This window comes from Microchirus variegatus (assembly GCF_963457635.1).
Source record: "Microchirus variegatus genome assembly, chromosome: 16".
In the NCBI taxonomy this organism is placed as follows: domain Eukaryota; kingdom Metazoa; phylum Chordata; class Actinopteri; order Pleuronectiformes; family Soleidae; genus Microchirus; species Microchirus variegatus.
The window spans coordinates 1,037,643-1,065,142 of NC_139817.1; the positions used below are offsets into that span (position 1 = coordinate 1,037,643).

A 27,500-nucleotide genomic window follows, 5' to 3' on the forward strand; every position below is an offset into this window, starting at 1 on the left:
CTCAGTTTTTTGGTCTCCACCTCGCTTGTATTTGTCTCATTTTGTCTGAATTTCAAGGTAAATAATAGATTGCATTTCATGTATTTTGTGGGAAAATTTGCAATTTTTTTTTTAAAGTCAGTCAGACATAACATTTTAAAATGGAGAAAGTATTTTCGCTCCATTTTTGGTCTCCACCATATTTTACTCTTGAAAGCAATGAAAACTATGCTGGAATTTGTCAAATGTTTTTGTCACGTCCATTTTAAGGTAAATAATTAGTTGTGTTTTGTGTGGAAAAAAACACATTTACACAAAGCGTTTACAATGAATTTAAATCCAATATTTACACTCTTTTAGCTCCATTTTTGGTCTCCACCTCCATCTGATGGACATATTTAGAGTCTTTAGCTGCTTTTATTTTAGGCATAAAATTATGCTAGAATAGGTTAAATTATATAGTATAGTAATTATAGGTAAATAACTGATTGTGTGTGATGTATTTTGTGTAAAAACTATACATTCTTTGACATGAAATTTCAAAATTTACTCTATTTTTGCTCTGGTTTTGGTCCCCACCTCCTTCTGAGGGAATTAGTTAACTCGTTAACTGCTTTTATTTTGAAAACGATGCTAGAATTTGCCTCATTTGAATTACGTTCATGCAAGTCATATTTCAGGTAAATAATTGATTGCGTGTGGTGTATTTTGTGAGGAAAAATGTGCATTCTTTGACAGGAAATTTAGCCAATTGTTTGGTTTTCACCCATTTTTGACAGACGAATTCAGTCGTTAGCTGATATTTTCTGGAAAACGATGATTTTTTTTTACTTTAAACAGGTGAAACGGCACAAATCTCACATGTGTTGGACATTCTGACTGAGTTGTTATCACTGCGAGCACCAGCCTGGATTACGCATCAATCCCTCACGAGTCCGACAGGTCTCATAATCCTGGGCGTAATAAATCTGGAACTCGCCGACAGCGCCGGCTACGAGCCAACGTTGTTTAACCGCGACATTATGTAACGGCTCAGACTCCGACGCGCAATCACTCGACATGAAAGAAAACAAGCGTACGCCTCTGGGACGCTCGCGCTGTTTGCATATAGATTGAACATTAAGATTCTCAGTTGTTGCCTTGTAAGGCGGCGAGGAGCGACGGCGTGTTTTAACTCCCGAGTTAGAAGATAAAGTTCTGCCACAGGAGGACGAGGAGGAAGAGGAGGAAGAGGAGGACGAGGAGGACTTTTATTACGATTATTAGAATTACTGTAAAGGAAATTAAAACGTATGTGTTTTATTCTGAAAGAATAAAGCAAATAAAAGGAAATTACTTTTGCAGTAAATCCCAGTAAAACTGAACAAACCTTTAAACAAACTAAACACAGGCCATTTCCTGAATTTAATTAAACTCTAGCGTTCTCATTTACAGTTATAATCATTCCTTTTATTCTATTATTTTTCATTACCGCTGTGTGCAGCAAAAGTGACCTTTAAATAATCGGGAGGAAGTGTTTTTAACCCCTTGAAACGCATCGTGAACACATGACTAAACATTTGACCATTAGATTAACAAAAACTAATATCTGTAATATCTAATAGTGATAGAAGAGCGTTAACAAAAATATAACCAGACAAAAAATGCGTAAAATAAAACAGATTGAATATTAAATTGTTGCTGATTTAGTCCGTGTTTCTTATCAAATACTATATAATTAATAACAATACTTATTAATATAAGGTGTATTGTGCATCAAATATGCACCTGCTCGTAAAAGCGTTCGGATTGCAAACGTCCACTGTGTAAGAATCGGTGACACCTAATGGCGAAACGGCAGATTGCAAAAGAAACGCATTAGCGTTAGCAAACGACGGTGGCCTTCGCGTACCACAGCGAGGAAATCGTGCGATTTCCTGTTTGTAAAAAAACATTGAAAATAAACGACGGCAAAGAAAGATTTATTATTTACCGTCTAACGCATTAGTTTCATGTGGGCGGATTATTTCCTCATGTAATAATGTTGTCCGTTCGGAGACACTGTAGAAACAAGATGGCCGCCTCCGTAGAGCGAGACCGTTGTTTAAAATACATTTTTAAAGTCTAATTCTAAGGCTTAAAGGGATTATACTCTTATAAAAACAAACTTTAAAACAAAGTTTTTTTAATTTCTGCCAGTAAACCTCTCTATATTTGACACAAGTAAACTTTATTTTACTTTTATTACTTTATTTCTGTTCCTTTATAGTTGTTTTTATCGGTTGTTTACAGATGTTTGTTTACAGTGAAGAGCGCCGAGAGGTTTTTAATGAAGTCTGCTCCTCAAACGCTCCGGCGAGCCGAGCCGAGCCGAGCCGAGCGTCCGCTGCATCTGCAGATCGTGTTGATAAGTCGGGAAAGTACAATAACTAACTTCCTGTTGTTTTTACAGCGTCTGGACGCAGCGCTTTGTTTCTCTCCGAGCCAAACATGGAGCTTTTACTTTGAAAACTGTCCCCAAAAACGCATACATTTTGTTCCACACAAAACACAAGACACGCAATTAAATATTTACATTTGACAAAACTTCCGTCAAAAATAGGTGGAAACCAAAAAATTGGCAAAACATTTTCACATAAAATACATGACACGCAGGTCAATTATTTAACTCAAAATTGACAAGAAGCCAATTCACATGAAACTAATTCGAATGAGACAAATTCTAGCATAATTTTCTGTCCAAATAAAAGCAGCTAAACGCTCAAATATGCCCGTCAAAAGGAGGTGGAGACCAAAAACAGAGCAAAAAGAGTGTAAATATGGGAGTTAAACTCATCATAAACACTTGTAAATGTGTGTAAATGTGTTTTTTTTTCCACACAAAACGCAAATGAAATAAATTCCAGCATAGTTATCATTGTTTTCAAAATAAAAGCGGTTCAAGAGTAAAAATATGGTGGAGACCAAAAATGAAGCTAAAAGAGAGAAAAATACTTCCTCATTTTAGTTTCAAGCAGCTTTTTCTGACAGTGTTGTCCAAATAAAAGCAACTAATGACTTAAATATGTCCATCAAAAGGAGGTGGAGACCAAAAACAGAGCAAAAAGAGTGTAAATATGAGACTTAAACTCATCATAAACACTTGTAAATGTGTGTAAATGTGTATGTTTCCACACAAAAGGCAACTAATTATTTACCTTAAAATGGACGTGACATTTTTTATATATATATATTCTAGCATAGCTTTCATTGTTTTCAAAATACAATACAGTTAAAAAGTAAAATATAGTGGAGACCAAAAATGGAGCTAAAAGAGAGAAAAATAAATAAAATAGTCAAAATACTCAAACTGTCAAAAACATGCCAGGCCAACAGGGGGCGACATAATCCTCACGGTCACAGCCTTTTTGGCTTTTTATAAAGTCATAATAAGTCATGAGGGAAACTTAACATACAGCTCCCCCTTGTGGCACATTTTTAAGAAATAAATCACAAGGACTGTATGTTGTAAGTCCTCATTCACCAGGAGTAACTTTATCACTTTATGAGCGATAACGTCGTATATATTATCCCGTCACGACTTGGCAGAGATGACTCACTCGTGACTAAGAAAATGTAATTTTGCCATTTCATTTATATATTTATAACCTCGAGTGTGTGGATTTAACCCGTTCCCTGTGCTGGATATTAACGTAACCTTGTGTTCAGTGTCTGTGTGTGTGTGTGTGTGTGTGTGTGTGTGTGTGTGTGTGTGTGTGTGTGTGTGTGTGTGTGTGTGTGTGTGTGTTTGTGTTTACGCGGCGATAACCTTTGACCTCACAGACACAGTTTTTGTTTTCTCAGCACAGAGCGAGGAAACAAACGTCCTCGGCGTGGAGATACAGGAGGTTTCACAGCTGCAAAACAAAAAAGAAACTGTGGACAAAAAAAACTGACTTTGTGATTTAAAACCACCACAAATTCCTGTTTGTCTGTGAAATGACTTGAGTTTAGGACTGGTTTGTGAGAGAAAAAGGCAATAAAATGTATTATAATTCAATAAAAAGATTAAAAAAACGGAGACTGAAATGATCCTTAAATGATTTACAGCCGTGAATCTATATTAAATTATGTGTTTATTATCAGATTATTCAGAGTTGAACGTGTTGCAGGGTTTTTTTTGGTTGATTGACGGGTGGGAGGGAAATGGGAATGTGTGTGTGTGTGTGTGTTCTTGTACTTGCAGCATACTGAGGACCAGTGAGGGTTTTTAACCACTGGACATTTTGGCCGGTCCTCACTTTTTCATTGAAATCACTTCCTCAGGTTGCTATAACATGCTATACTCAATTTGTCAACAAAAAAAAAACATATTTTTTTATTTTTTTCAACAAAAAAAAAATCAAATTTTGGATGACACAGTATAGTATGACGTTGTTGTCAAATTTTGGACCAAAATTTTTTGGTAAATTTTTTTTTACATTTTGGTCGAAAGTATAGTATGACGTTTTTGTCAAATTTTGGACCAACATTTTTTGGTCAAGTTTTTTATTTTTTTTGGTCGACCTAATATAGTATGACGTTTTTGGCAAATTTTGTACAAAACATTTTTGGTCAATTTTTTTTTTTTTTGGTCGACATAGTATAGTATGACGTTTTTGGCAAATTTTGGACCAAAAATTTTTGGTCAACTTTTTTTTTGATTTTGGTCGACATAGTATAGTATGACGTTTTTGGCAAATTTTGGACCAAAAAAAAAAAAAAGAAAACGTTTTCCAGCCCTTTTTGCTCTGGGGCTCCACCTGCAGACATTTTATGGTACTGCAACCAGTTGCTCTTTGTAGATGTCATTCATGAAGTAGATATTTGTAATTGTGTTGATTTATAAAGTGGAAATGCTGGTCCTCACTTTGTCAGCAACCCAGTCCTCAGTATGCAGCAAGTACAAGAATGTGTGTGTGTGTGTGTGTGTGCGCGTGAGTGCGCGCATGTGTGTGTGTGTGTTATAAAAGCTCGGAGCAGCAGCAGCAGACGCTCACACTCAGATCTGGACGCTGTGATCACAGCTGGGGAAAACAAATCTCTCTTCTGTTTTTCTTTTTCTTCATCACTTCTTTTCTTTCTTCTTCTTCTTCTTTCATCCCGCCGCTCATTTTTTTTTCCCGGGAATGTTGCGGCAGTAGCACTTTAACGGACACTCTCTGCGGTGCCTGGAGACGGTGCTCCGTGCGCCTCCTCATCCACCACGATGCTCTTCCCCGCGGTGAACTGCTCCAACATCACGGCTGGAAACTGCACCGGAGGCGACGCCGCCGCCGCAGCCGCAGACCTGAGCGCGAAGAGGAACTCCAGCTCGGACCCGTTCGGACGCAACGAGGACGTGGCCAAGCTCGAGATCACGGTGCTGAGCCTCGCGTTCGTGGCCGCGGTGGTGGGGAACCTCAGCGTCCTCCTGGCCATGTTGCGCACGCGGCGCAAGCCCTCGCGCATGCACCTGTTCATGAAGCACCTGAGTCTCGCCGACCTGGTGGTCGCGTTCTTCCAGGTGCTGCCGCAGCTCTGCTGGGAGGTCACGTTCCGCTTCTACGGGCCGGACTTCCTGTGCCGCATCGTGAAGCACCTGCAGGTCCTGGGCATGTTCGCGTCCGCCTACATGATGGTGATGATGACCGTGGACCGCTACATCGCCATCTGTCACCCGCTGCAGACGCTGCAGAAGCCCACGCAGCGAGCGTACTTGATGATCGGCGGCACGTGGCTGGCGAGTCTGGTCCTGAGCAGCCCGCAGTACTTCATCTTCTCCCTGAGCGAGGTGCACCCGGGCTCCGCGGTCTACGACTGCTGGGGCCGCTTCGTCGAGCCGTGGGGCACGCGCGCCTACATCACCTGGATCACGGCGGGGATCTTCCTCGTGCCCGTGCTCGTGCTGGTGCTCTGCTACGGCTTCATCTGCCGCGCGATCCGGACGAACCTCAAGTACAAGACGCGCCGGAAGATCGCGGGCGCGGTGGCGGAGGCCACGAAGAGCCGGATCCTGGGCCGGGAGTCGGTCAGCAGCGTCAGCACCATCTCGCGCGCCAAACTGCGCACGGTGAAGATGACCTTCGTGATCGTGGTGGCCTACGTGGTTTGCTGGGCGCCGTTCTTCGCCGTGCAGATGTGGTCCGTGTGGGACGAGACTTCCGCGTGGGTCGGTGAGTTTCCCGCCTTTTTCTTTTTTGACCCCTGACTTTTAAAATTAAGACACTTTGTTTTTGGGGATAAGAAAAAACTGGGGGAAAAAAACGGCATGAATTCTGAGATTAAAGTCAGAATTCTGAGAAAAGCAGAATCCCATAATTCTGAGATTAGAGTCAGAACTCTGAGAAGAAATTCACAATCCCGGTATTCTGAGATTAGTCGAGTTCTGAGAAAAAAGTCAACATTCTGAGAAAAAGTCAGAATACCTGAATTCAGAGATTAAAGTCAGAATTCTGAGAGTCAGGAAGACAGAATCCTGAGAGTCACCAAGATAGAATCCTGAGAAGAAAGTCAGAATTCCAGAATTCAGACCGATTTCTGAGATTAAAGTCAGAAAGTCGGAATTCTGAGAAGAAAATCACAAACCCGGAATTCTGAGATTAAAGTCAGGAAGACGGATATCTGAGAAGAAAGAGTCTGAGAGAGTTCTGAAGAAAAAAGTCAGAATTCCAGAATTCTGAGAAGGAATTCACAATCCCAAAATTCTGAGATTAAAGTCAGAGTTCTGAGAAAAAAGTCAAAATTCTGAGGAAAAAGTCAGAATACCTGAATTCAGAGATTAAAGTCAGAATTCTGAGAGTCAGGAGGACAGAATCCTGAGAAGAAAGTCAGAATTCCACAATTCTGGAATTCTGAGTTTAAAGTCATAATTCTGAGAAAAACTGTCAGAATTCCATATTTCTGAGATTAAAGTCAGAATTCTGAGAAGAAATTCACAATCCCGGAATTCTCAGATGAAAGTCAGAGTTCTGAGAAAAATGTCAGAATTCTGAGGAAAAAGTCAGAATACCTGAATTCAGAGATTAAAATCTGAATTCTGAGATTAAAGTCAGGAAAACAGAATTCTGAGAAGAAAGTCAGAATTCCAGAATTCAGACCGACATCTGAGATTAAAACCAGAAAGTCGGAATTCAAAGAAGAAAGTCAGAATTCTGAGATTAAAGTCAGAATTCCAGACATTTATTTTTTTCTTTGTCCTTTTAGCTTCATCTTCATGTTTTTTTTACTCAATAATATGAATAAATACTTCATATATTTAAAAGTTATCATCATGTACAGGTGACAGGATCAGCATTTTGCATTAGATAATAACTAAACTGGTATTAAAGTTTGACAAAAACCTGTGAAAATGACTCAGCCCTGCAGCTGTCATTAATTATCACAGCTCAGACCGACTGTGAAATGACTGGACACATTAAATGTGTTATTAAAAAAGTTTCCAGTTACAATATTTCCACTTTCACAGAGTTTAATAAGGATAATGATCCTGAAAAGTGGAGATTATGTGATGCAAATGTGTCACTGAGGCCAAATATCAAGATGACTAACTTATCCCTGAAGATGAGTCGACACTGCTGGTGTTTGGCTGTTAGTGGAGAAGTGGGCATGAGATAAATATGTGGAATTTTATATTAAAAAGTGAAGTCAGTGGTTTTCATTTGATGGAGGCGAGGATATGAGTTTTAATCTGAGAGGCTTCTAAGGTCTGTGAATGTCTGAGTGAGCTGCTCGTCCAGCTGAAGAATTTCATCTCAGAGGAAGCAGCAGCAGCATCTTAAATCCAAATACAACGAGAAAATGAATTTAAAAGTTAAAAGTTCACTCACTCTCCCACACCAAAGCCCATAGAGAAAACCAGTGGTTTTAGCTCACGGGGACACAGGAGTTGCTGGTCTACTGCTGCCTCGTGTGGTCACTTTGTGTCACTAAAATACATCAAAATGTGGGATTTTTAAAGCAGAATTGACAAAATAAGACATTGTAAGTTAGTGACGGAGGCAGCAGTGGATCAACAACTCCTGTGAACTCCTGTGTCACTGTGATGTGAAAATCACTGGTTTACTCTATGGACTTTGGTGTGGGAGAGTGAGTGGTTTACAAACTTCAGTTTCCTGTTGTTAAAGTCTGTCTAACAGTGAAATAAAGACGTGAACACGATCTTTAAGACATTGTAGGGTAAAAGTGACAGATTTTATCCAGTGACTCCTTTGTTGTTGTGAATTAAATCAGTTTTTCCAATCACACCAAAGCCCATAGAGAAAACCGGTGATTTTAACATCACAGAGACACAGGAGTTCACAGGAGCTGTTGATCCACTGCTGCCTCCATCACTAACTTACTATGTCTTATTGTGTAAAATTCGGCATTAAAAATCTTTAATTTGGATGTACTTCAGTGACACAAAGTGACCACACGAGGCAGCAGCAGACCAGCAGCTCCTGTGTCCCTGTGAGCTAAAATCACTGGTTTTCTCTATGGGGTTTGGTGTGTGAGAGTTTCCTGTTGGAAAAGTCTGTCTAACAGTGAAATAAAGGCGTGAACATGTTCTTAAGATACGTTAGACTATAATACATTGAACCTTTTGTCATTTTTTAAACCACTCACTCTCCCACACCAAAGGCCATAGAGAAAAACCAGTGATTTTAGCTCACTTAGCAACTTAGTTCAGTAACCGATTACTAATCGGTGAATTGTCGCAGTCATACGGCGTGCATCATATTTGACTTGTTTATTAGATCCATGACTCACAGTGTGACTTATAATCCTGTTGTAAATTTGCCGCAGGAGGATTAAGAATACACAGTCAGATTAGAGCAGTGTTTCCCAACCCCGGTCGTCAGGGAACTCTGCCCTGCCATGTTTTAGATGTTGCCCTGCTCCAAAAACACCTGACTCACATGAAACATTACATTTTTTAACAAAAGTTGAAACATTACTTTTTCTTTTTTTTTTTAAATCTCACCTTTTTTTTTTAAATGACAAAAGTTAAAGATAAAATTTTAGATTTTTTTTTACAAAAGTTGAAACATTAGATTAAATTTTTTTTTTTTTTTTACAAAAGTTGAAACATTATTTTTTTGAAGAAAATCTGTCAAAAGTTGAAACATTATTTTTTTTGAAAAAAAATTGAAATAACTTTTTTTTCTAAATGACCAAAATTAAAACATAAAATGTTAAGATTTTTTTTTTTTTGACGAAAGTTGAAACATAACATTTTCGAATTATTATTTTTTTAAGTTGAAACATTAAATGATTAGAAAAAAAAACAGGGCAACATCTAAAACATGGTAGGACAGTGTCCCCTGAGGACCAGGGTTGGGAAACACTGGATTAGAGGGTGCGTCATAAATCCTCTTCTGTTCCCCCCCCCCTCCTGCGCAGACTCTGAGAACACCATCGTGACTCTGTCGGCGCTGCTCGCCAGCCTCAACAGCTGCTGCAACCCCTGGATCTACATGATCTTCAGCGGCCACCTCCTCTCGGACTTCGCCCGCACGCTGCCGTGCTGCCGCCGCCGCCTCCGGACCGGCTTCAGGCACCAGGACTCGGACAGCAGCATCCGCCGCACCACGCTGCTGACCCGCCAGCAGGGCTCTCGGGTTCTCTCCGAGCCCTTCAGGGACTCGAACCCCGTGCCCAGGAACTGTCCTCGGGTCGCAGGAACGTCCTGACCCTCCCGGAGAAGGACGCGATAAGACGTACGGCGAGGTCCGATCCGGAGCGGAAAACGCTTACTCCTGGCTTTGTTTTCTTACAAACGGATCCAGGCACTTGAACCTGAGCTTTTATGTGGTTAAACGTGAGCGTCCGTCCACGCACTGAGGAAACTACCGGGCTTTCGCGCGACGTCTCCGTGGCCGTGTTTCCTGCCAGATTACCAGAGGAACCGGACAATCTGCTGCAGAGCGAGGAGGATGTTTGTGACGCTGTATATAATCTACGTTCTTATTTAAACGCACATGTCACTGTTTTGCATCTGCCGTGAGACCTCATGTACGTCACACTTTAAAAATAACCAAGGTAGGTTTACAAGTTTTTTTTTTAGATTTAAAGGTGCATTATGTAATAAATCTAAAGCAACTGGCCATAACATCCTAATCCTAATCTGTCACAGAGACTCAGGAACAATGTTCAAATAACAAACTGAACTCACCAACAACAACAGCACAGACAAAATATTTGTATTAAAAAAAATATTTTTGCAGACTGCAAATCATGTTTATGTTTCGAAATCATGTTTTGGCGTCATGTGGCGCCACCTACCGCCGTCTACCAATCACTGCAGTCAGTAGAGTCTCGGCTGCAGAGCAACCACGGGTTGCCAGTTACGTCAGAAAAACGAAACCTAAAAGACCTCGGTGTTTTGAATTTGGATGTAGTAACAGTTTTTGGCCACATTCTTACATATGGCGCCTTTAAACATCAGTCGCGTAGAAAACAAACAAATAAAGGCAAAACGATGTTTAAAACATGGTTTCTTTTAAAAATCGGAGGAAAAATGTTAATTTCTGTGATTTAGAAAAATCAGATATAAATAAGCCGTCAAAGTGTAATTAATAATGTGTGATTTAACATGTGAAATGACTGTGATGTCGATCACATGATCACTTTTTAATGTTAACATTGTGAAAGAAATTAGCTCATTTCCACATCCAGCTGCGACAAAAACCCGCGAAAAATGTCGCGCTCGCGTGTCGCCACCTAGTGTCGGCTCTCTTTTACCTCCATGTTTGGTCTCCACCACTTACTGAGAGAAAGAGTCGTCTGAACGAATCGACAGCTATTTTTTGTTTACAATTAAATCAAGTATCTGTGATTTTTCAGCTTCTTAAATGTGAACATTTTAGCTCGCTAACCAAACACGACATTGTTTACGCGCTTACGTTTAGAATTCTCCAACGTAGCCGTTAATCGTATTCAGAAACTGTTGACGTAACGATACGTCCGTTTCATTTATATTGTTGCTGCTGTTCGCGTTTGTCGTACAAAACTCGCACAAAACTCGCACTTACTCATGTAATATTAAAAAGGTTTAATGAAGTTTACGCATCATATCGTCAACACAAACTTAATAAAAAGATGACTTTGTGTATAATACTGTTTGCATTTTGCTTATAAATGTTTAAAAAGTGCACTGCTTTGTACTGGGACGCTGTTGTAAAGATGTTTCATGTATGTTATACATATATATATATATATATATATACTGTCTGTATATTGTTCGAATATATTTATACTGCACATACTGTAAATAAAAATAAACGTCATTATTTGTATCTTCACATATTGCTCTCGACTGTTTCTGGGTCCATTAAGTGTCTGGAACCTGTAATGTTTTTGAACCGCCACAAGGGGGCGACTCCACTGGTTTGCATACGAGGCTACAAGGAAACAAAAAATTCCAATATCGTATTGCATCTCAAATATCGTGATAATATTGTGACGTAAATATCTTGCTAATATCGTATTGTGACTTGAATATTGTGATATGACGTAAATACCGTGATAATATTGTATTGTGACTTAAATATAGGGATAATATTGTGCCGTAAATATCTTCATAATATCGTATTATGACTTAAATATTTGGATAATATATTGTGACATAAATACCGTGACTACATCATATTGTGACTTAAATATCGTGATAATATCGTGACGTACATACCGTGCTAATATCGTATTGTGACTTAAATATCGTGATAATATCCTATTGTGACTTAAATACCGTGATAATATCGCATTGTGATGTAAATATCGTGATAACGTCGTATTGCGGCGCAAATGTCATGATAACATCGTGACATAACCTAAACGAGACATTCCGTAAAGTCATATTTGACTTATTTATACCCAGACGCTGCTGCAGAATTTGGCCACAAGAGGGCACCACAACGTTTGAGACGGCTGTCGTGTCTATTCAGTCGAATCAAGTGCTGTAAAACATGCTTTTCTGTACGTCTGTAACAACACGTCTGTAAATAAACAGTTTGTTTTTGTACTTGCGTTGCGAAAGAGGGTTCATTGAGAAAGCCAGGTCTCGTTTCATGTGGTCGCAGAGCAGCAGAGCAGCAGAGCAGGTGGGCGGACCATTCCATTCTCATCTCTGACTCGAGAGCTGCCCACCTCGGCCGCTCTGAAATGAAAAGGGAGAAATAAAAGCATTAAAAACTAATGAGCAGGACTGAAGCCGAGGCTGTAACTCTTAATGTTATCGATGCCTCAAACGAGCCGGTGGCTGTGGGCGAGAGTCGTTATGGTGCGCACACACTTCTTCATCCTGAGAGATTTTGATTAAGTTCTTGACAGGAAGTTCTGTCCCCGGAGACGTCGGCGTTGTTAGCTGAACCTGAGCGACGGTTTAATAAAGGTTTGTAATCAGTGAGATAAAGTGGTCGGTTTTAAGCTAGCTGCCTTCCAGACACAAACATGAAGATGAACGGGTTTTCCCCCCTCGGTCGTTTCTGACCTCGTCACATCAGAGGTTCACTGACGGGCTTCAGTGATGAGCTGTGTTTTCACCGTCACATTTACTGGAGCGTTTACTCTGTGTTTGGTGGTTCTTTGATATTATTGCAAGTATCTTAGCAACACTTTTCACCTGAGGCCACCATGTCCTTGAGTTTTCAATGAGTTCTTTTTCTTTATCTGAGGCTGATTTATTGCCAGCGTTTTAGTACTTGTTGAAGTCAAAATATACCAGTATGCTTTGTTATTTTAGTCGTTGTTTTAGTTTGTATTTTAACTCTGTCTTTACCTCGGTATGCTTTGTTTAATCTGGGTAACTTCCAACCCAGTATACTAGTATTTTAGTGCAGGTTTAAGCTGAGTATATATTGTTATTTGTCCTTGGTTTTATCCCAGTACATACAGGTATTTTAGTCCAGGTTTTAGATCAGTATACTTGTATTTTAGTCCTGATTTTAGCCCAGCATACAGTTATTGTACTCTTACGTTTAGCTTTTTGTATATCAATATTTATTTCCTGATTTTAGTCCAATATATCCTTGCATTTTTGTCTTGGTTACAGATCAGTATACTTGTATCTTAATTCTGGATTTAGACTTGATTTACATAGTGTTATTTTTAATCCAGGTTTTAGTCCTGTATATACTGTTTTTAATCCAGGATTTAGTCCTGGATATACTGTTTTTAATCCAGGTTTTATTCCTGTACATACTGTTTTTAATCCAGGTTTTATTCCTGTACATACTGTTTTTAATTCTGTACATACTGTTTTTAATCCAGGTTTTATTCCTGTACTGTTTTTAATCCAGGTTTTAGTTTACTATATTCTGGTATTTGAGCCCAGTACACCGTGGTGATTTAGTTGTAGTTTGGTGAAATACCTGCCAGTGATGAGAGCTTATTTTATCCCGACTTTAACCAAATACATCCTGACGTACGCACGAGAAAAACAGTGAGGAACCTGTGAACACGGCTTTTGTCTGACGGTCTTTGGCGTGAAGTTAAACAAACACGTGGCTCACACACCGAGCTTCAGCAGACGCCGCAGGACGTCGACCCCGGTGTGGTGGGGGGGGGGGGGGGGGGTAACACGACTGAGCGAGGTAACGGCGGAGATAATGTGAAACAGCTGAGGAAACGCACACAAAAACACACAAAAACACATCTTCAGCAGCATAATTCAAGCCAGAGTTAAACCCCCACTGATGTTGAGGGGCCTTCGAGATTTACCACATTCTCAGTGGCAGGAAAGTAACTGGACTACATTCTTTACTATAATACTACACATAAGGACATTTCAGGTCATTTACTTGAGTATTTACATTTAAAATCATACATATAAAGTACGCTTTTCTGTTTCGTTACTTCAAAAATTAGGACTTTACATAGAAATTAAAGTATATGATGCGTTAAACAGTGAGAGGCATTCATGAAAAGTTTTTAAACCAGAGGATGGGGAGGTTCAATTAATGTTAAATTATTATAGTTGCTAATTTAATATAATTAACACTTAAAAATAAGGTCACATTTCAAAATTCTGTTCAATATTTTATCTGGAAATCATACACATTATTAATAAACATGAATGAATGAATGGCAAAACACTATTCTACATCATTTACGTGAATATTTCTGTTCATTTAGATAAATTAACAATAATAAATCGTCAAATCCTAAGTGGACGTATGACTGAGAAGACATGACAAAGTAAACACAAAGCTATGGCTAACTTAGCTGAGCATGAAGGCTTCAAACAGAGGGAAAAGCTAATGAAATCCCGTGTAAATAAACCAGAATTCACCCGTTAGCTCCTGTAAAGCTAATATTTTAACATGTAAACAACAGCTAGCTTGTTCGTGGACCAGAATATTCCAGAATAGTGAGTCACTGGTTGACTTAAAACTACTTTTGTATAAAATAAATGTAAATATGAAACATAACGGACATTTTACGAATTTAAATATGAAGATACTCGGTGAAATAATTAGACTAATCGCGCTGAAAGGCGGAGGGGGAAAGACGCTTCAGAACCTGCCTGAGAATATCGTCAATTTAAGGTTCACTTCAGTATTGCAGGAATTAAGGGATATTTATTTAAACTCATATAAGTTAAACGCGATTTGTGAATGATAAAGGCTAACTCGGCACATGTTTCATGGTGAAGTTGCCAAACAATATCAACAAATAGAAGGAAAACGAACAAACCTGTGGCTTGTAGACAGCAGTGATGAGTTCTTCTGTATTCTCCGGTAATATGTTGCTCAATAATCCTCGGTGTCGGCGATAATACCGTCAATGATCATTATTCACTGTTTTTATGACATTAATGACATTAGTTGAGACACTTTTGACTGTTTTGGTTTGGTTCGGTTTGTGTTCGCGGCACTCGCGGCGGCGGCCATTTTGTTTGTGACGTCACGGCACACAGGTGTAGCTAACAAAATGGAGGACGGCTGAATTCCATTTAGCTCTTCCACGTTTCCTGGTTCCCTGCTCTGGCTCTGGTGTGTGTGTGTGTGTGTGTTTTTCTGGAGATTAACGTGTGTGTCGCTCTGTAAACAACAACAACTATTAAAACACAGACAAATAAATTCAGTTTAACAGAAGCGTTCTGCACAGATTACATAAGTTACTCACAGGACGAGGACGGAAAAATCAATGTTCTTCATGTTGTTATTGAGATAATGAACCAGTGGATAGTTTATTACTGTCAGAGCTTTTGTCTTCAGTCACAGTTGCTGTTTGGATTACACACACACACACACACACACACACACACACACACACACACGTTCAGATGGTAAACAGCTTCAGATTATGATCATGTTTCCTCCAATGTTTCTTTTAATGTTTCCTATATTGGAAACATTTATACACGTTATAGGAAACACTAAAGGAAACGTGATTGAGAAACATTAAAGGAAACAGGAAACATTATAGGAAACTTTATAGGAAACATTGGAACAAATTATTAAACATTAAAGGAAACAGAAAACATAGTCCTATAATGTTTCCTTTAATGTTTCCTGTAATTTCCTGTTTCCTATGTTTCTTTTAATGTTTCCTATAATGTTTCCTACAATGTTTCCTACAATGTTTCCTATGTTTCCTGTAATGTTTCCTATAATGTTTCCTACAATGTTTCCTCTGATGTTTATAGATTCACTTCTTTGAATTGAATTCAGGCAGAAACAGTTTCCTGTGGCCTGAAACATGAGTGACAGCATGAGGATAATCAGGACCAGAACCACGAGGTCTGATCTCGCTGAGTCGCCTGATGTTTAACTTAAACACGGCTCACACACACACACACACACACACACACACACGCGTGTGTTTGCAGGAGGTTTAGTCTGCGACTGAAAAAGCTGATAAGACGCCGCCGCTCGGTCGTTTTTTTCCAGACGTCTCGTAACGAAAACATTCCCAGATTATTTCAAGTGTTTTTCCTGAGGCTGAAGCCTCTGGAATAACAAACACCTGGAAAACAACAAAAACACTGTAATCTCTCTCCCTGTGACGAGAAACAGCGACAAACACAAAGTCACGCTGAAGAGAATGAGCCAACGCAGTGTGTAGAACTTTAGATGTATTTAAGTATCTGTAATAGAGTTGTGTTTAAACTGTTTTCATCCATTATCTGTATATACAGAGTCTGTAAGAACGTGCAATGTCATTTTAAACCACTTATGAACATATGAAGCTGTTAAAAAAATGCATTTATTATCTTTAAAGACACAATTCTGCAACTGTCATAACTCGACAATCCTGAATGGAAAAGCAAAAATGGACGCCAAAATTCAAAATGGCCGACTTCCTGTTGAGTTGCGGCCACGGTTACGGTTGACTTTTTTGTTCGTCTTGGTCTATAACACCTTCCCACCCAGTTTCGTGAAATTCGGTGGAACTCAATGTATGCCGAAGTCATAGGGCACTTCCTGTTTGGTGGCAAATGGTTCGAAATTCGTCAAAACACTGAGGATTGCCGTGGTTACGATGTTTCGAATCCACAAAACCTGTGTCTACTATAAATTGGCATGTTTTTTTTTTTAAGTCAATACGACAAACGTGCTCGGACGAGTTTGCTCATTTACGTAGGGTGCAAATCGCCCAAAATGGACACCAAAATTCAAAATGGCGGACTTCCTGTTGAGTTGCGGCCACGGTTACGGTCGACTTTTTTGTTCGTCTCGGTCTATAACACCTCCCCACCCAGTTTCGCGAAAATCGACGGAACTCTATTTCGCCTTTCACCTTAGGGGGCGCTGTGGAGCCCATGACCTCCATGGCTCAGGCCCTGATGAATCAATATCACCATCAGTGTGAGAACACAGTGCGGACACAGTGTCCACAGACAGAGAGACATAATCACATCATGTGATGTGAGGCTTCCTGTGTGGGCGTTTATGTGTTTATGATGATGATGATGATGATGATGATGATGATGATGATGATGATGATGATCACAGATATAGAAAGTGACGGCTCAGGTGACCTGAGACCAACACTCGACAGCAGAAACGATCAATAAAATCAGATTATGGTGGATTAGGGGATTAGACGAACGAAGGAGAAATAAAAGGCAACAAAAAAAATCACGTTTCTTTCAATAAACATAAATAAAAGCGACAAATTACACTAATAAATGTGCGCAAACGAGGAAAATATGAAAATATTTGATTGACACTTGAAGCTTTTTTGATTGACGCCCCTGAAGTAAAGATTATGTGGAGAACAGCGCGCTCTAGTGGACAAACACAGCAACTGCAGCGTTTAATGACCACAGTTTATTTATTATCTACAGAATAAATGATGTTTATGAAAAACACACTTCAACTGCTGCTTTTCACATATCCAGTCTATATATATGTATATATAAATATATATACATATATATATATACATTTTATTATATCTTTTATCTCTATTTTTGTCTTACAAGTACATTTGTAGTGTATTTTGTGTATTTATAAATATATTTTACTGTACCTTTGTCTACTAATAAATACATTTTACTGTATTTTGTCTACTTATACATAAATTTTACTGTGTTTTGTCTACTTGTAATTGTATTTTACTCTATTTTGTCTACTCATACATAAATATTACTGTTTTGGGCAGCTGTGGCCTAGTGGTTAGGGCTTCGAGCTCGAGACCGGAAGGTAGTCGGTTCAATCCCCGACCAGTCCGCAGCTGAAGTGCTGTTGAGCAAGGCACCTAACCCCCTCACTGCTCCCCGAGCGCCGCTCACTGGCATGGCAGCTCACTGCGCTGGGTTAGCATGTTCTCCACCTCACTGTGTGCTGTGTGTGTTCACTAACTCACTGCAGAATTGAATTTCCCCTTGCGGGACTTAAAGGGTTCTTAATCTTAAAAAATCTTAATCTTAATCTTAATCTTAATCTTAATCTACTTATAAATGTATTTTACTGTATTTTGTCTACTTGTAATTGTATTTTACTGTATTTTGTGTATTTATAAATATATTTTACTGCATTTTTGTGTATTTATAAATGCATTTTACTGTATTTTGTCTACTTATAAATATATTTTACTGTATTTTGTCTACTTATAAATGTATTTCACTGTATTTTGTGTATTTATAAATATATTTACTGTACTTTTGTCTACTTATAAATGTATTTTACTGTATTTTGTGTATTTATAAATATATTTTACTGCATTTTTGTGTATTTATAAATGGATTTTACTGTATTTTGTGTATTTATAATTATATTTTACTGCATTTTGTGCATTAATTAATATATTTTTACTGTATTTTTGTGTATTTATAAACATATTTTACTGTATTTGTGTCTAATAAATATATTTGAATGCATGTTTTGTGTATTTATAAATATATTTTACTGTATTTTTGTGTGTATTTATAAGTAATGTTATGTTTTACAGTGAAAAATTAAAATCTATTCTATTCTATTTCTGCACATTTGAAGATAAACACATATATAAATAAGTGATAATAAAGAAGTTACAAATAACTACCACACATATGTTTTTAAATATTTCAACAGTTTCAAATAAAAATAGGTGCCAACAAATGTTTTATTAAGTATTTTAAGATGAAATTTAAATAAATCAAACATGGCCGGCACAAAAGTGGGGGAAAAAGTATTGTTCTTTAAAGGACTTTAACCTTTGACCTTTGACCTCATCCACTGTCCAGGTTGTGCTTTTTCCGCTTATATTTAAGACTTTTATGACGTAACGCTGAAGAGAAACATCGTATATGATGAATAATCTGTAACCACGACGACGTTTACCTTTCAAACGCGTTTGTAAACAAATTAAACGTCACAGGAACACGTGATTTTTAAATGTGATGTAATCAGAGGTCGTAGTGAATGTGACCTGGTTTATGACTTCACACACACTCATTCACTCAGTGTGTGTGTGTGAAGGTTCACTCAGTTGTTATCACAGTGTGTTTAAAGTTCACTCCAGCGTCTCAGCTGTGAATCGTCGTCACGTCAAACTCCGTGAGTCACTTTGATTTTCTCTTATTTTTATATTTTGTCTCGTTTTTTGTCCTTTTACTAAAATGATGACAGTTTATGAAGTAAATTGTATAGTTTAACTCTATAAATAAATACATGTCATTAACGTAATGTTAAAAATTCTGCATGATCTAAATTGAATTAGTATGTTATGAGGAGGAAAAATATTGCGATAAATATCCTATCGTGGACTCAGTATCGCAATATTATAGTATATTTTTGGTATCTCATTTTAAGTGTCATCATAAAATATATTGTTTATTTAAATTTACTAGTTTCTTACATCAAATTCTGAAAAATATTTTAGTTTTCCCCTAAAAAAAAATCGTTAAAAACTGTTCATTTGTATTTTTTTATTAAATAAACATTGTATATCAAACATATTCGATCGATGAATAAAGTTGGGAGGTTTTTAAACAGCCTCGTGGGCGCGCTCGCTCGACCTCGTTATGCGCGCTCCCGACATTCTTCTGTGTCTCGCGGGTGAAGGAAGAAGAAAAATGTGAGGATTTATTTATTTAGTTTTCCCGGATTTTTCTTGCGTCAGTGACGTGAAAAAGTCTCGCCGTAGTTTCTGAAAGTTTAGTTTAGTTCGCGTTGAACGACGTTCACTTCCGTTGCGTTTGTTTATTTATTTATTTACTTGTTTTGAAGTTGGACCTTGAACGCAGCACGACCTCAGCACACGTCGGTGAGTTTCATTTAAAAACAGCTGTGAGACGTTCGCTGCGTTTTATAACGCGTAGTTTTTTTTTTACGTGTTTTTCTGCGTTTACGAACACATTTGAATGTGAACTGTCGGTTGTTGTTGTTGTTTTTTTAGCTAATCTCTCAAACTTTACATAACTGTACCTCTATGTTTCAAATTAACTTCCGCCTACGAAATCAGTGTAACTTCCGGTTCTTGAGCTTGTTGACGTACGTGTCACCGTGTCGGTTCCGTGTTGGTTTAACCCGGTTTGAACCGGTTTTACCTGCTAACTTTGCTAACTTTTCTTACACGTTAGCCGCGGCCTATGCTATGCTATGAGACGTGACTCCGGCTTCCGTCAACATTAACTATTAACCAATCAGATCGCTGGGAAACTCTGACGTCAGCACTGTACGGAGTCCTGTAAGGCACAACTGTTTGTGATTACACAGCGCGAAATTCATTGTGAATGAAAAGTCATAAATATTAGCATTTATGTTTAAATAGACGCATAAATCTTATTGTTGTGAAGAAATTAATGTTTTTCAGTTGTTGTCACAAACATAATAAATGTTACTAAGTCGCTAAAACTGTATTAAACAAAGGGTTTTTAACAGAGATTATGTGTTTAATCTGTGATAAAGGTCCAGTGTGTAAAATATATTGGTGAAGTTACATGAATATCCCAAAGTACACTTATAAATATTAAGTTTAATCGTTTTATCTTCAAAATACAAATAATTGAACTTATTAGCAATGATTCATTGATTTTTAATAGTTAGTTAAATGTATTGTCAACGTTGTTGATTATTGATTAATCTGTTAAGTGTTTTTTTGTTTTTTTTAATAATTAAAACCAGTTTGTTCTTTTTTTCTGCTTCTTAAATGTGAACATTTTCCTGGTTTCTTTGCTCCATAAAACAAATAATTCATTTTAGTTTGAGAATATCATAATTTCCAGAGTTTGACAAACACTGATCAATATTTTTCTACATTTTCTGAACCAAACAATTTGTCAATTATAACAAATAATGGATATGAATTACGTTCAGCATTTTTTAAATATAATATCTGTTATTTTTTTTAAAAATGGAAGGGAAAAAGAGACTCAAAACAAAGTTTGGTATCTTCTATGGATGGTTATTCTCGTGTCTCCACAGACGATGTCTCCGGCCCCCCCCGTTCTCCGCGTGGCCCCCCCGGTTCTCCGCGTGGCCCCCTCTCGGGCTCTGGTGGACGAGAAGATCCAGGTGCTGGTGGAGAACCTTCCCCCTGGTTCTCCGGTCACCGTGCGCTCGCTCCATCACTCCGACGACGGCGACGACTGGGAAGCTTACGCTCACTACGTCAGTGACCACCGAGGAGTCGTCTGTGGTGGGTTCTGCTTCTCCTGAAGAACCCGACAGGTTCCCGACACCGAGTGCGAGGAACCCGTTGTTCCTGTTGAGATTATAATTTAGTTTCTCTGACATTGCGCTAATTCCTGAGGGGGTTAATGCGCATAAAAACTCTTGAAATTTGGCACGGAGGATGGATCGGTGTAAATTGCGATAATGGAATAGGGCACTAACCCGTTCGTAGCCCCAGGGCTCTAAAGCGCCCCCCAGAAGTCAGGTCATGGTAAGAAAAAAGTCTCGTCAGGCTTATTCCAAAGTTTCTTGAGGAATTTTTGGGGAATTTTTTTACAGTGGCCAAAATTGCGTTAAATGCTAAATTTTTGATTTTTTTTCTATCGCGTCTAAGTCACACATCGTTGTTCCGATTTTCACCAAACTTGGTAAACGTGTTGCTCTCATGATTCTAAACAAATTTCCAATGTACTTCCATTAGCTCCGCCCACCCAGAAGTCGGCCATTTTGGGAAAACAAAAATGGCTAGTCTACGCATTTGAACAACACGTTTTAGCTAGCTGCGTCAAACTTGGTCCATATGTTCTCGACGATGTTAATGATTGAAAGTTGTCAAAGGATTTTACCTACATTAAAAGGCGTGGCCTCAGCGCTCCGACAAATTTAACGTTAAAATCAGGGCCTAACTGATTCTGCTGTTTGGGGGCCCTGTGCGAGATACTATTTAGGGGCCCCTATTTTTTCAAACCTCGAGGTAGATGTTCCTAACTTTTTCTGATTACCCCACAAACACTTGCATGCTTTGCAAATATATGCATAATGAATGCATCCAAAACATGCAAACGGTACTTTTAATGCTCAAAAATATAATGAAATAGGAGTCTGAACTGGCAGTTTGGGGGCCCCCTGGTGGCTGTGGGGCCCTATGCAGCCGCATAGTCCACATATAGCAAGAAACGGCTCTGGTTAAAATGGCAGGAAATAAGTCCACTTTTTTTAAAGCTTTAACGTAAACGTAAAGAAATACATGAAATTTGTGTTACGTGGGGTTAGGGCTCGATCGTGACTGTGAGTTTTTATTATTGTTCTTCTGTTGTTGCAGTTTCACAGGACATGAGTTTTGGGGGAACGTACTCGGGAGTCGAACCCATGGGTTTGTTGTGGAGTTTGCGTCCGGTCCCAGGAAGTCGCACTGGCCTCAGGTAACGAAATCTGCAGCTTCACCAAGTCAGTTTCCGTCATTATTGACACAATAAAAACACTGTAACTGTTCAAATGTACCATTTTAGAGTCACTAGTATCTTTAAAAAAGACAATTAAACATAATGTTTGTAAAGGTTTTTCTCTATTGCGTAAATTAATTTGTGTATTTTTATTATTTGTGATAATCTGAACTGCCGAAAAATGCGATAAAATCATAGAATTGCGAAAAAACCAATGCAGAATGGCTCAGTAGCACCACCCTCAGGTCAGGTGCCTGTGGAGCGGCCGATAATGTAGTTGCGCCGAATTTCACGAAATTCGTTGGGAACATCGTTCGGCCCAAGACGAACAAAAAAATCCTCTTGGGACCATGACCTCGACTCGACGGGAAGTCGGCCATCTTGGATTTGGCGTTTTGCAAGTTTCGTAACTGAACGAACTTGTCTGAGGCCGTTGATCGTAGCAACACGAAAATCGCATAAAATTGTACGAGTTTTCCTAAACAGATGTTTATCTTCAGGGCTGTTGAATCCAAACGTTGTGTCCTCTCTGTCAGGTTGAGAAAGAAGAACGTCTGCACGCCGCTGCTCTTCCACGTCTCGGTGCACGGCGAACACGAGGGCTTCAGAGAGCGCCCCCCTCTGGCCTCGGTGCTCATCGAGCGCTGGTACGTGGCGCCGGGCGTCCAGAGGATTGACGTCAGGGAGAGAGGAGTGAGAGGAACTCTGTTTCTGCCTCCAGGTGAAGTTAAAGCTCAACAGAGACGTTTTCACCTTCGTAGAACGTGGTTAATGTTCAATATTTAAGTATCTGCATAAAATTCTGAAAAATATTTTAGTTTTTACCTGAAAAAAAAAATTATGTCATTTTTTATAAACATTGGGTCGTGTGATATCAAAAATATTTGATCGATTCAAAATTGATTAATAAAGTTGGGAGGTTTTAAGTTTCAGTTAAAAACATCTGTGAGACGTTCACTGGTTTTTCCAGTAAACAGCAGTAGACAGCTAGCTTAGTTAGATGGCAACTAAACAATAGCTAGATTGACAGCTAGCTTAGTTATATGACAACTAACTAATAACTAGATAGACAGCTAGCTTAGTTAGATGGCAACTAACCAATAGCTAGATAGACAGCTAGCTTAGTTAAATAGCAACTAACTAATAGCTAGATAGACAGCTAGCTTAGTTAGATGGCAATTAACTAATAGTTGATAGACAACTAGCTTAGTTAGATAGCAACTAATTAATAGCTAGATAGACAGCTAGCTTAGTTAGATAGCAACTAATTAATAGCTAGATAGACAGCTAGCTTAGTTAGATAGCAACTAATTAATAGCTAGATAGACAGCTAGCTTAGTTAGATAGCAACTAACTAATAGCTAGACAGCTAGCTAGCTTAGTTGGATAGCTAAGATACTCTGTGGTTAAATTAGCAACTTTAACGCATGTTTTTTTACGCGTTTTTCTGCGTTTATGAACACATTTCAGTGTGAGATTTTGCTGTTTTTGTTTTTAGCTAATCTTTCAAATTTTACAAAACTCCAGCTACAAAACCGGTGTAACATCCGGTTTGTGAGCATGTTACGTAAAAAAAATTTGTGCTGGTTTAACCTTCTAACTTTGCGTCAACGTTAGCCGGGGCCAGTGCTATGCTATGAGACGTGACTCCGGCTTCTGACAACACTTTTTATTATCAACCAATCAGATCGCTGGGATACTCAGACATCAGCACTGTATGCAATTTTAAAGTGTGGATGTTTCTTCTTCGTCCTCCTCCTCTTCCTCAGGTCCAGGTCCGTTCCCCGGCCTCTTGGACATGTGGGGCGGTGGTGGCGGTCTACACGAGTACCGCGCCGCCCTGCTGGCGTGTCACGGTTACGTCGCCCTGGCGCTGGAGTACTTCAAGCCCGGAGAGCTGAAGTCCAAGGATCTGGAGTACAGCTACTTTGAGGTTTGTGTCGTTGACTTCTGGATCCGGACTCTTCACCGCGAGGATTCACATTCAAGATCTTTTCTGGTTCTTTCGTGCACAGACGGCGTTTAACATCATCCAGGAACATCCTCGGGTGATGGCGGACAGAGTCGGAATATTTGGTCTTTCCCTCGGCTCCAGTTTGGCTGTGTCTTTGGCAGCGGAGAGCAAAAGTGTCCAGGTGAACTTTCATGGAATGTTATCGAAGCGTCGGATAAAAAAAGTTAGCGGCGTCAACGTTAACGCACATTTACCCAAAAAAGACGCGCGTGACGTCATGTTTGCTTGCCGCGACACCAGAATCCAGTCACCGTTTACCAGTTAGCTCCGTTAGCTGCTTGAGCGCCGTTAGCGTTAGCCTACAGTGGAACTGGAGCGGTCTGTTTATTAAAGGAAAAGAGCAGCGCTACAAATAACTAGCGTACCTGTGTACTGCGTATGTGCGCCTCTGTTTTTAAACTTTAGCGTCACTTTAGAGACTCGTTTTGCCGCTAACACCATTAACCGCCGTTAACGTATTAGCACTAGAAAAACCCCTAAAATTTTGTTTATTCATGACAAATAAAATGTAGGAAATGTTAACCTATCAACCGCATCGTCAAACGACCAGGAAACGAACAATTAACCAATCAACTCGCATACAATTAACCAAGCTACAATTAAAAAAAAATCAACCATGTAGCCAACCAATCAATTAACTATGAACCACCAGGTAACCAAACCAACAACCAACTAGCAAAAGAACATCAACGGCCATTAACAATTAATACATTTACCAAAAAATAAAAGTATTCAACCACCAAACGACGAACAGTCGCTAACCTTAAATAACCAACCCCCCCGAACCCTTAGCTAACCAAAACCACACCGTAACACATCACAAGATAGACAGCTAGCTTAACAACTAACGAATAGCTAGATAGACAGATAGCTTAGCTAGATAGCAACTACCTAATAGCTAGATAGACAGTCAACTAACTAATAGTTAGACAGACAGCTAGCTTAAATAGATAACAACTAACTAATAGCTAGATAGACATGTAGCTTAGCTAGACAGCTACTTACTAATTGTTAGATAGACAGCTAGCTTAGTTAAATAGCGCCTAACTTATAGCAAGATAGAGAGATAGCTTAGCAACTAACGAATAGCTAGATAGACAGATAGCGTAGCTAGATAGCTACTAACATATCTAGTTAGACAGCTTGCTTAGCAACTAACTAATAGCTAGATAGACAGCTGGCTTAGCAAGATAGCCAACAAACTAATAGCTGGATAGACAGCTAGCTGAACAACGAATGAATAGCTAGATAGACAGCTAGCTTAGCTTAGCTTAGCTAGATAGCCAGCTAACTAATAACAAGATGGCGAGCTAGATATGCTCCATGGGTACACCTAGCATCACAAAAAGCAGCATGAGCTTTTTACATTATACAGTTCTAGCACGACTGAGGAGGTTCAGCTTAGCCGATACTAAAAATGACCAACACCATCTCCGCTAACTAGCTAACTGTAAGTTTGTGTTTCAGCCTCGCGTCTGTATTTGCATCGGCAGCAACCACTGCAGTGGGAGGAACATCAGTGGGAGCCCCCTGGAGTTTATCGGGTAGGTAAACGTGTTTGTTGGTAACGTTTTTTTTAATGATGAAAAAACGTTTGTTTACTAACCGCATCGGCGTGCAATGACAGGAATCCAGCGGGGATGCGTTTGGACGAGAACAACCACTACATCTGGAGGGACATGGCTTTACCCATCCTGGAGGACGAGTCCAAGCTGGTGGACGTAAGTAAAGACAAATACTTGATCGCGTTTTTTTTGGTTTTTTTTACGTCTTTTTTAAAGCTGTTTCTCGTGACAGGTTGGGAAAATGAGTTGTCCTTTGATGATGGTGAACGGTGTTGATGATCAGAACTGGCCCTCGACAGAAATGGCTGACGACGTGAGTATAAACGCGAACAAAGAGCTAGATTGAGCGACTGAATAAAGAAAATCAATGTTTTTACAGCGATCTCAACGATGTCTTTTTGTTTGTTGGACGCTCAGATCGCTCGGAGGATGCGAGCAGCGGGGAAAGAGCACCTGTTGACCAGACTGGATTATCCCGACGCCGGACACCTGATCGAGCCGCCGTTCTCGCCTCACTTCAGAGCGTCGAACTTCATGATACAGGACAAACAAAAAGGTACAGACGTACGTACGTACAAACTGCTCATGAGCATTGAAAAACCTTAGAAATAAATCCAACGTCCCTTTAAAACTGCGTTACTTTGGCGCACACTAAAAACCAAAACTGAAATCAGAACTTTCTAGAGTTTACCAACGTTTGAACGCTGGTTTATGACTTTTATGTCCTTATATGGAACCGTGTGGCTGTAATAAACCTTTTTTTTTACTATGTGATTAAAGTTAATAGCTAGCTAGCTAATAGCAACTAACTAATAGTTAGATAGACAGCTAGCACCTATCTAATAGCTAGATAGAGAGCTACCTAAGCGAGATAGCCACTAACTAATAGCTAGATAGACAGCTATCTTAACTAGATAGCTCACTAACTAATAGCTGGATAGACAGCCAACTAACTAATAGTTAAACAGACAGCTAGCTTAGATAGATAGCAACTAACTAATAGCTAGATAGACAGCCAACTAACTAATGGTTAGACAGACAGCTAGCTTAGCTAGATAGCAACTAACTAATCGTTAGATAGACCGATAGCTTAGTTAGATAGCAATTGACTAAAAGCTAGCTAGACAGCTTAGCAACTAACTAATAGCTAGCTAGACAGCTAGATTAGATAGATGGCACATAACTAATAGCGAGATAGCAACTAACAAATAGCTAGATAGACCGCTATCTTAACCAGATAGCTAACAAACTAATAGCGAGATAGACAGCCAGCTAATTAATAGTTAGATAGACAGCTAGCTTAGATAGATGGCAACTAACTAATAACTAGATAGACAGCTAGCTTAGCTAGATAGCAGCTAACTAATCGTTAGATAGACAGCTAGCTTAGTTAAACAGCAACTAACTTATAGCAAGATAGACAGATAGCTTAGCAACTGAACTGCTGAAAGCTCGTGATCGTGAACCCAATCACGACCCGTTCATAATTACGTCTGTACTTACTTTTCCATTTCAAATGCCGCGATGCTAACGGTGGGCGTGTTCTTCGTGTCGTTGCAGTCATTCTGTTGTGGGGCGGTCAAACCAAACCGCACTCGGACGCTCAGGAAGATTCCTGGAGGAAGATCCTGAGCTTCCTGCAGCAGCATCTCTACGGCAACCAGTGTCCCAAAGCTAAGCTGTGAGCTAAGACGTTAGCATCAGCAAGGCCTGCTGG

The 27,500-nt window shown here is 39.3% G+C and overlaps 2 protein-coding genes across 2 annotated transcripts in view; both read left to right on the forward strand.

Annotated features, from left to right (window-relative positions):
• Positions 1–5,185: 5,185 nt before the first annotated feature.
• Positions 5,186–9,629, forward strand: LOC310938328 (arg8-vasotocin receptor-like; the record flags this gene model as incomplete). Its single annotated transcript, XM_083902821.1, has 2 exons — positions 5,186–6,131; positions 9,340–9,629. The coding sequence occupies 2 exons, from the start codon at positions 5,186–5,188 to the stop codon at positions 9,627–9,629; spliced, it is 1,236 nt and encodes a 411-aa protein (XP_083758947.1).
• Positions 9,630–19,442: 9,813 nt separating this feature from the next.
• The window catches only part of LOC310938529 (acyl-coenzyme A thioesterase 1-like), a 9,149-nt gene continuing 1,091 nt past the window's right edge, over positions 19,443–27,500 (forward strand). The window contains exons 1-11 of the mRNA XM_083903045.1: positions 19,443–19,632; positions 20,793–21,006; positions 22,084–22,183; positions 22,741–22,925; positions 23,974–24,137; positions 24,220–24,339; positions 25,686–25,762; positions 25,846–25,939; positions 26,016–26,096; positions 26,201–26,339; positions 27,344–27,500. The exon at positions 27,344–27,500 is cut by the window's right edge and continues 1,091 nt beyond it. Coding sequence (XP_083759171.1) covers positions 20,796–21,006; positions 22,084–22,183; positions 22,741–22,925; positions 23,974–24,137; positions 24,220–24,339; positions 25,686–25,762; positions 25,846–25,939; positions 26,016–26,096; positions 26,201–26,339; positions 27,344–27,468 — 1,296 coding nt within the window. The 5' untranslated portion in view covers positions 19,443–19,632; positions 20,793–20,795 and the 3' untranslated portion in view covers positions 27,469–27,500. The remainder of the gene's footprint in view (positions 19,633–20,792; positions 21,007–22,083; positions 22,184–22,740; positions 22,926–23,973; positions 24,138–24,219; positions 24,340–25,685; positions 25,763–25,845; positions 25,940–26,015; positions 26,097–26,200; positions 26,340–27,343) is intronic.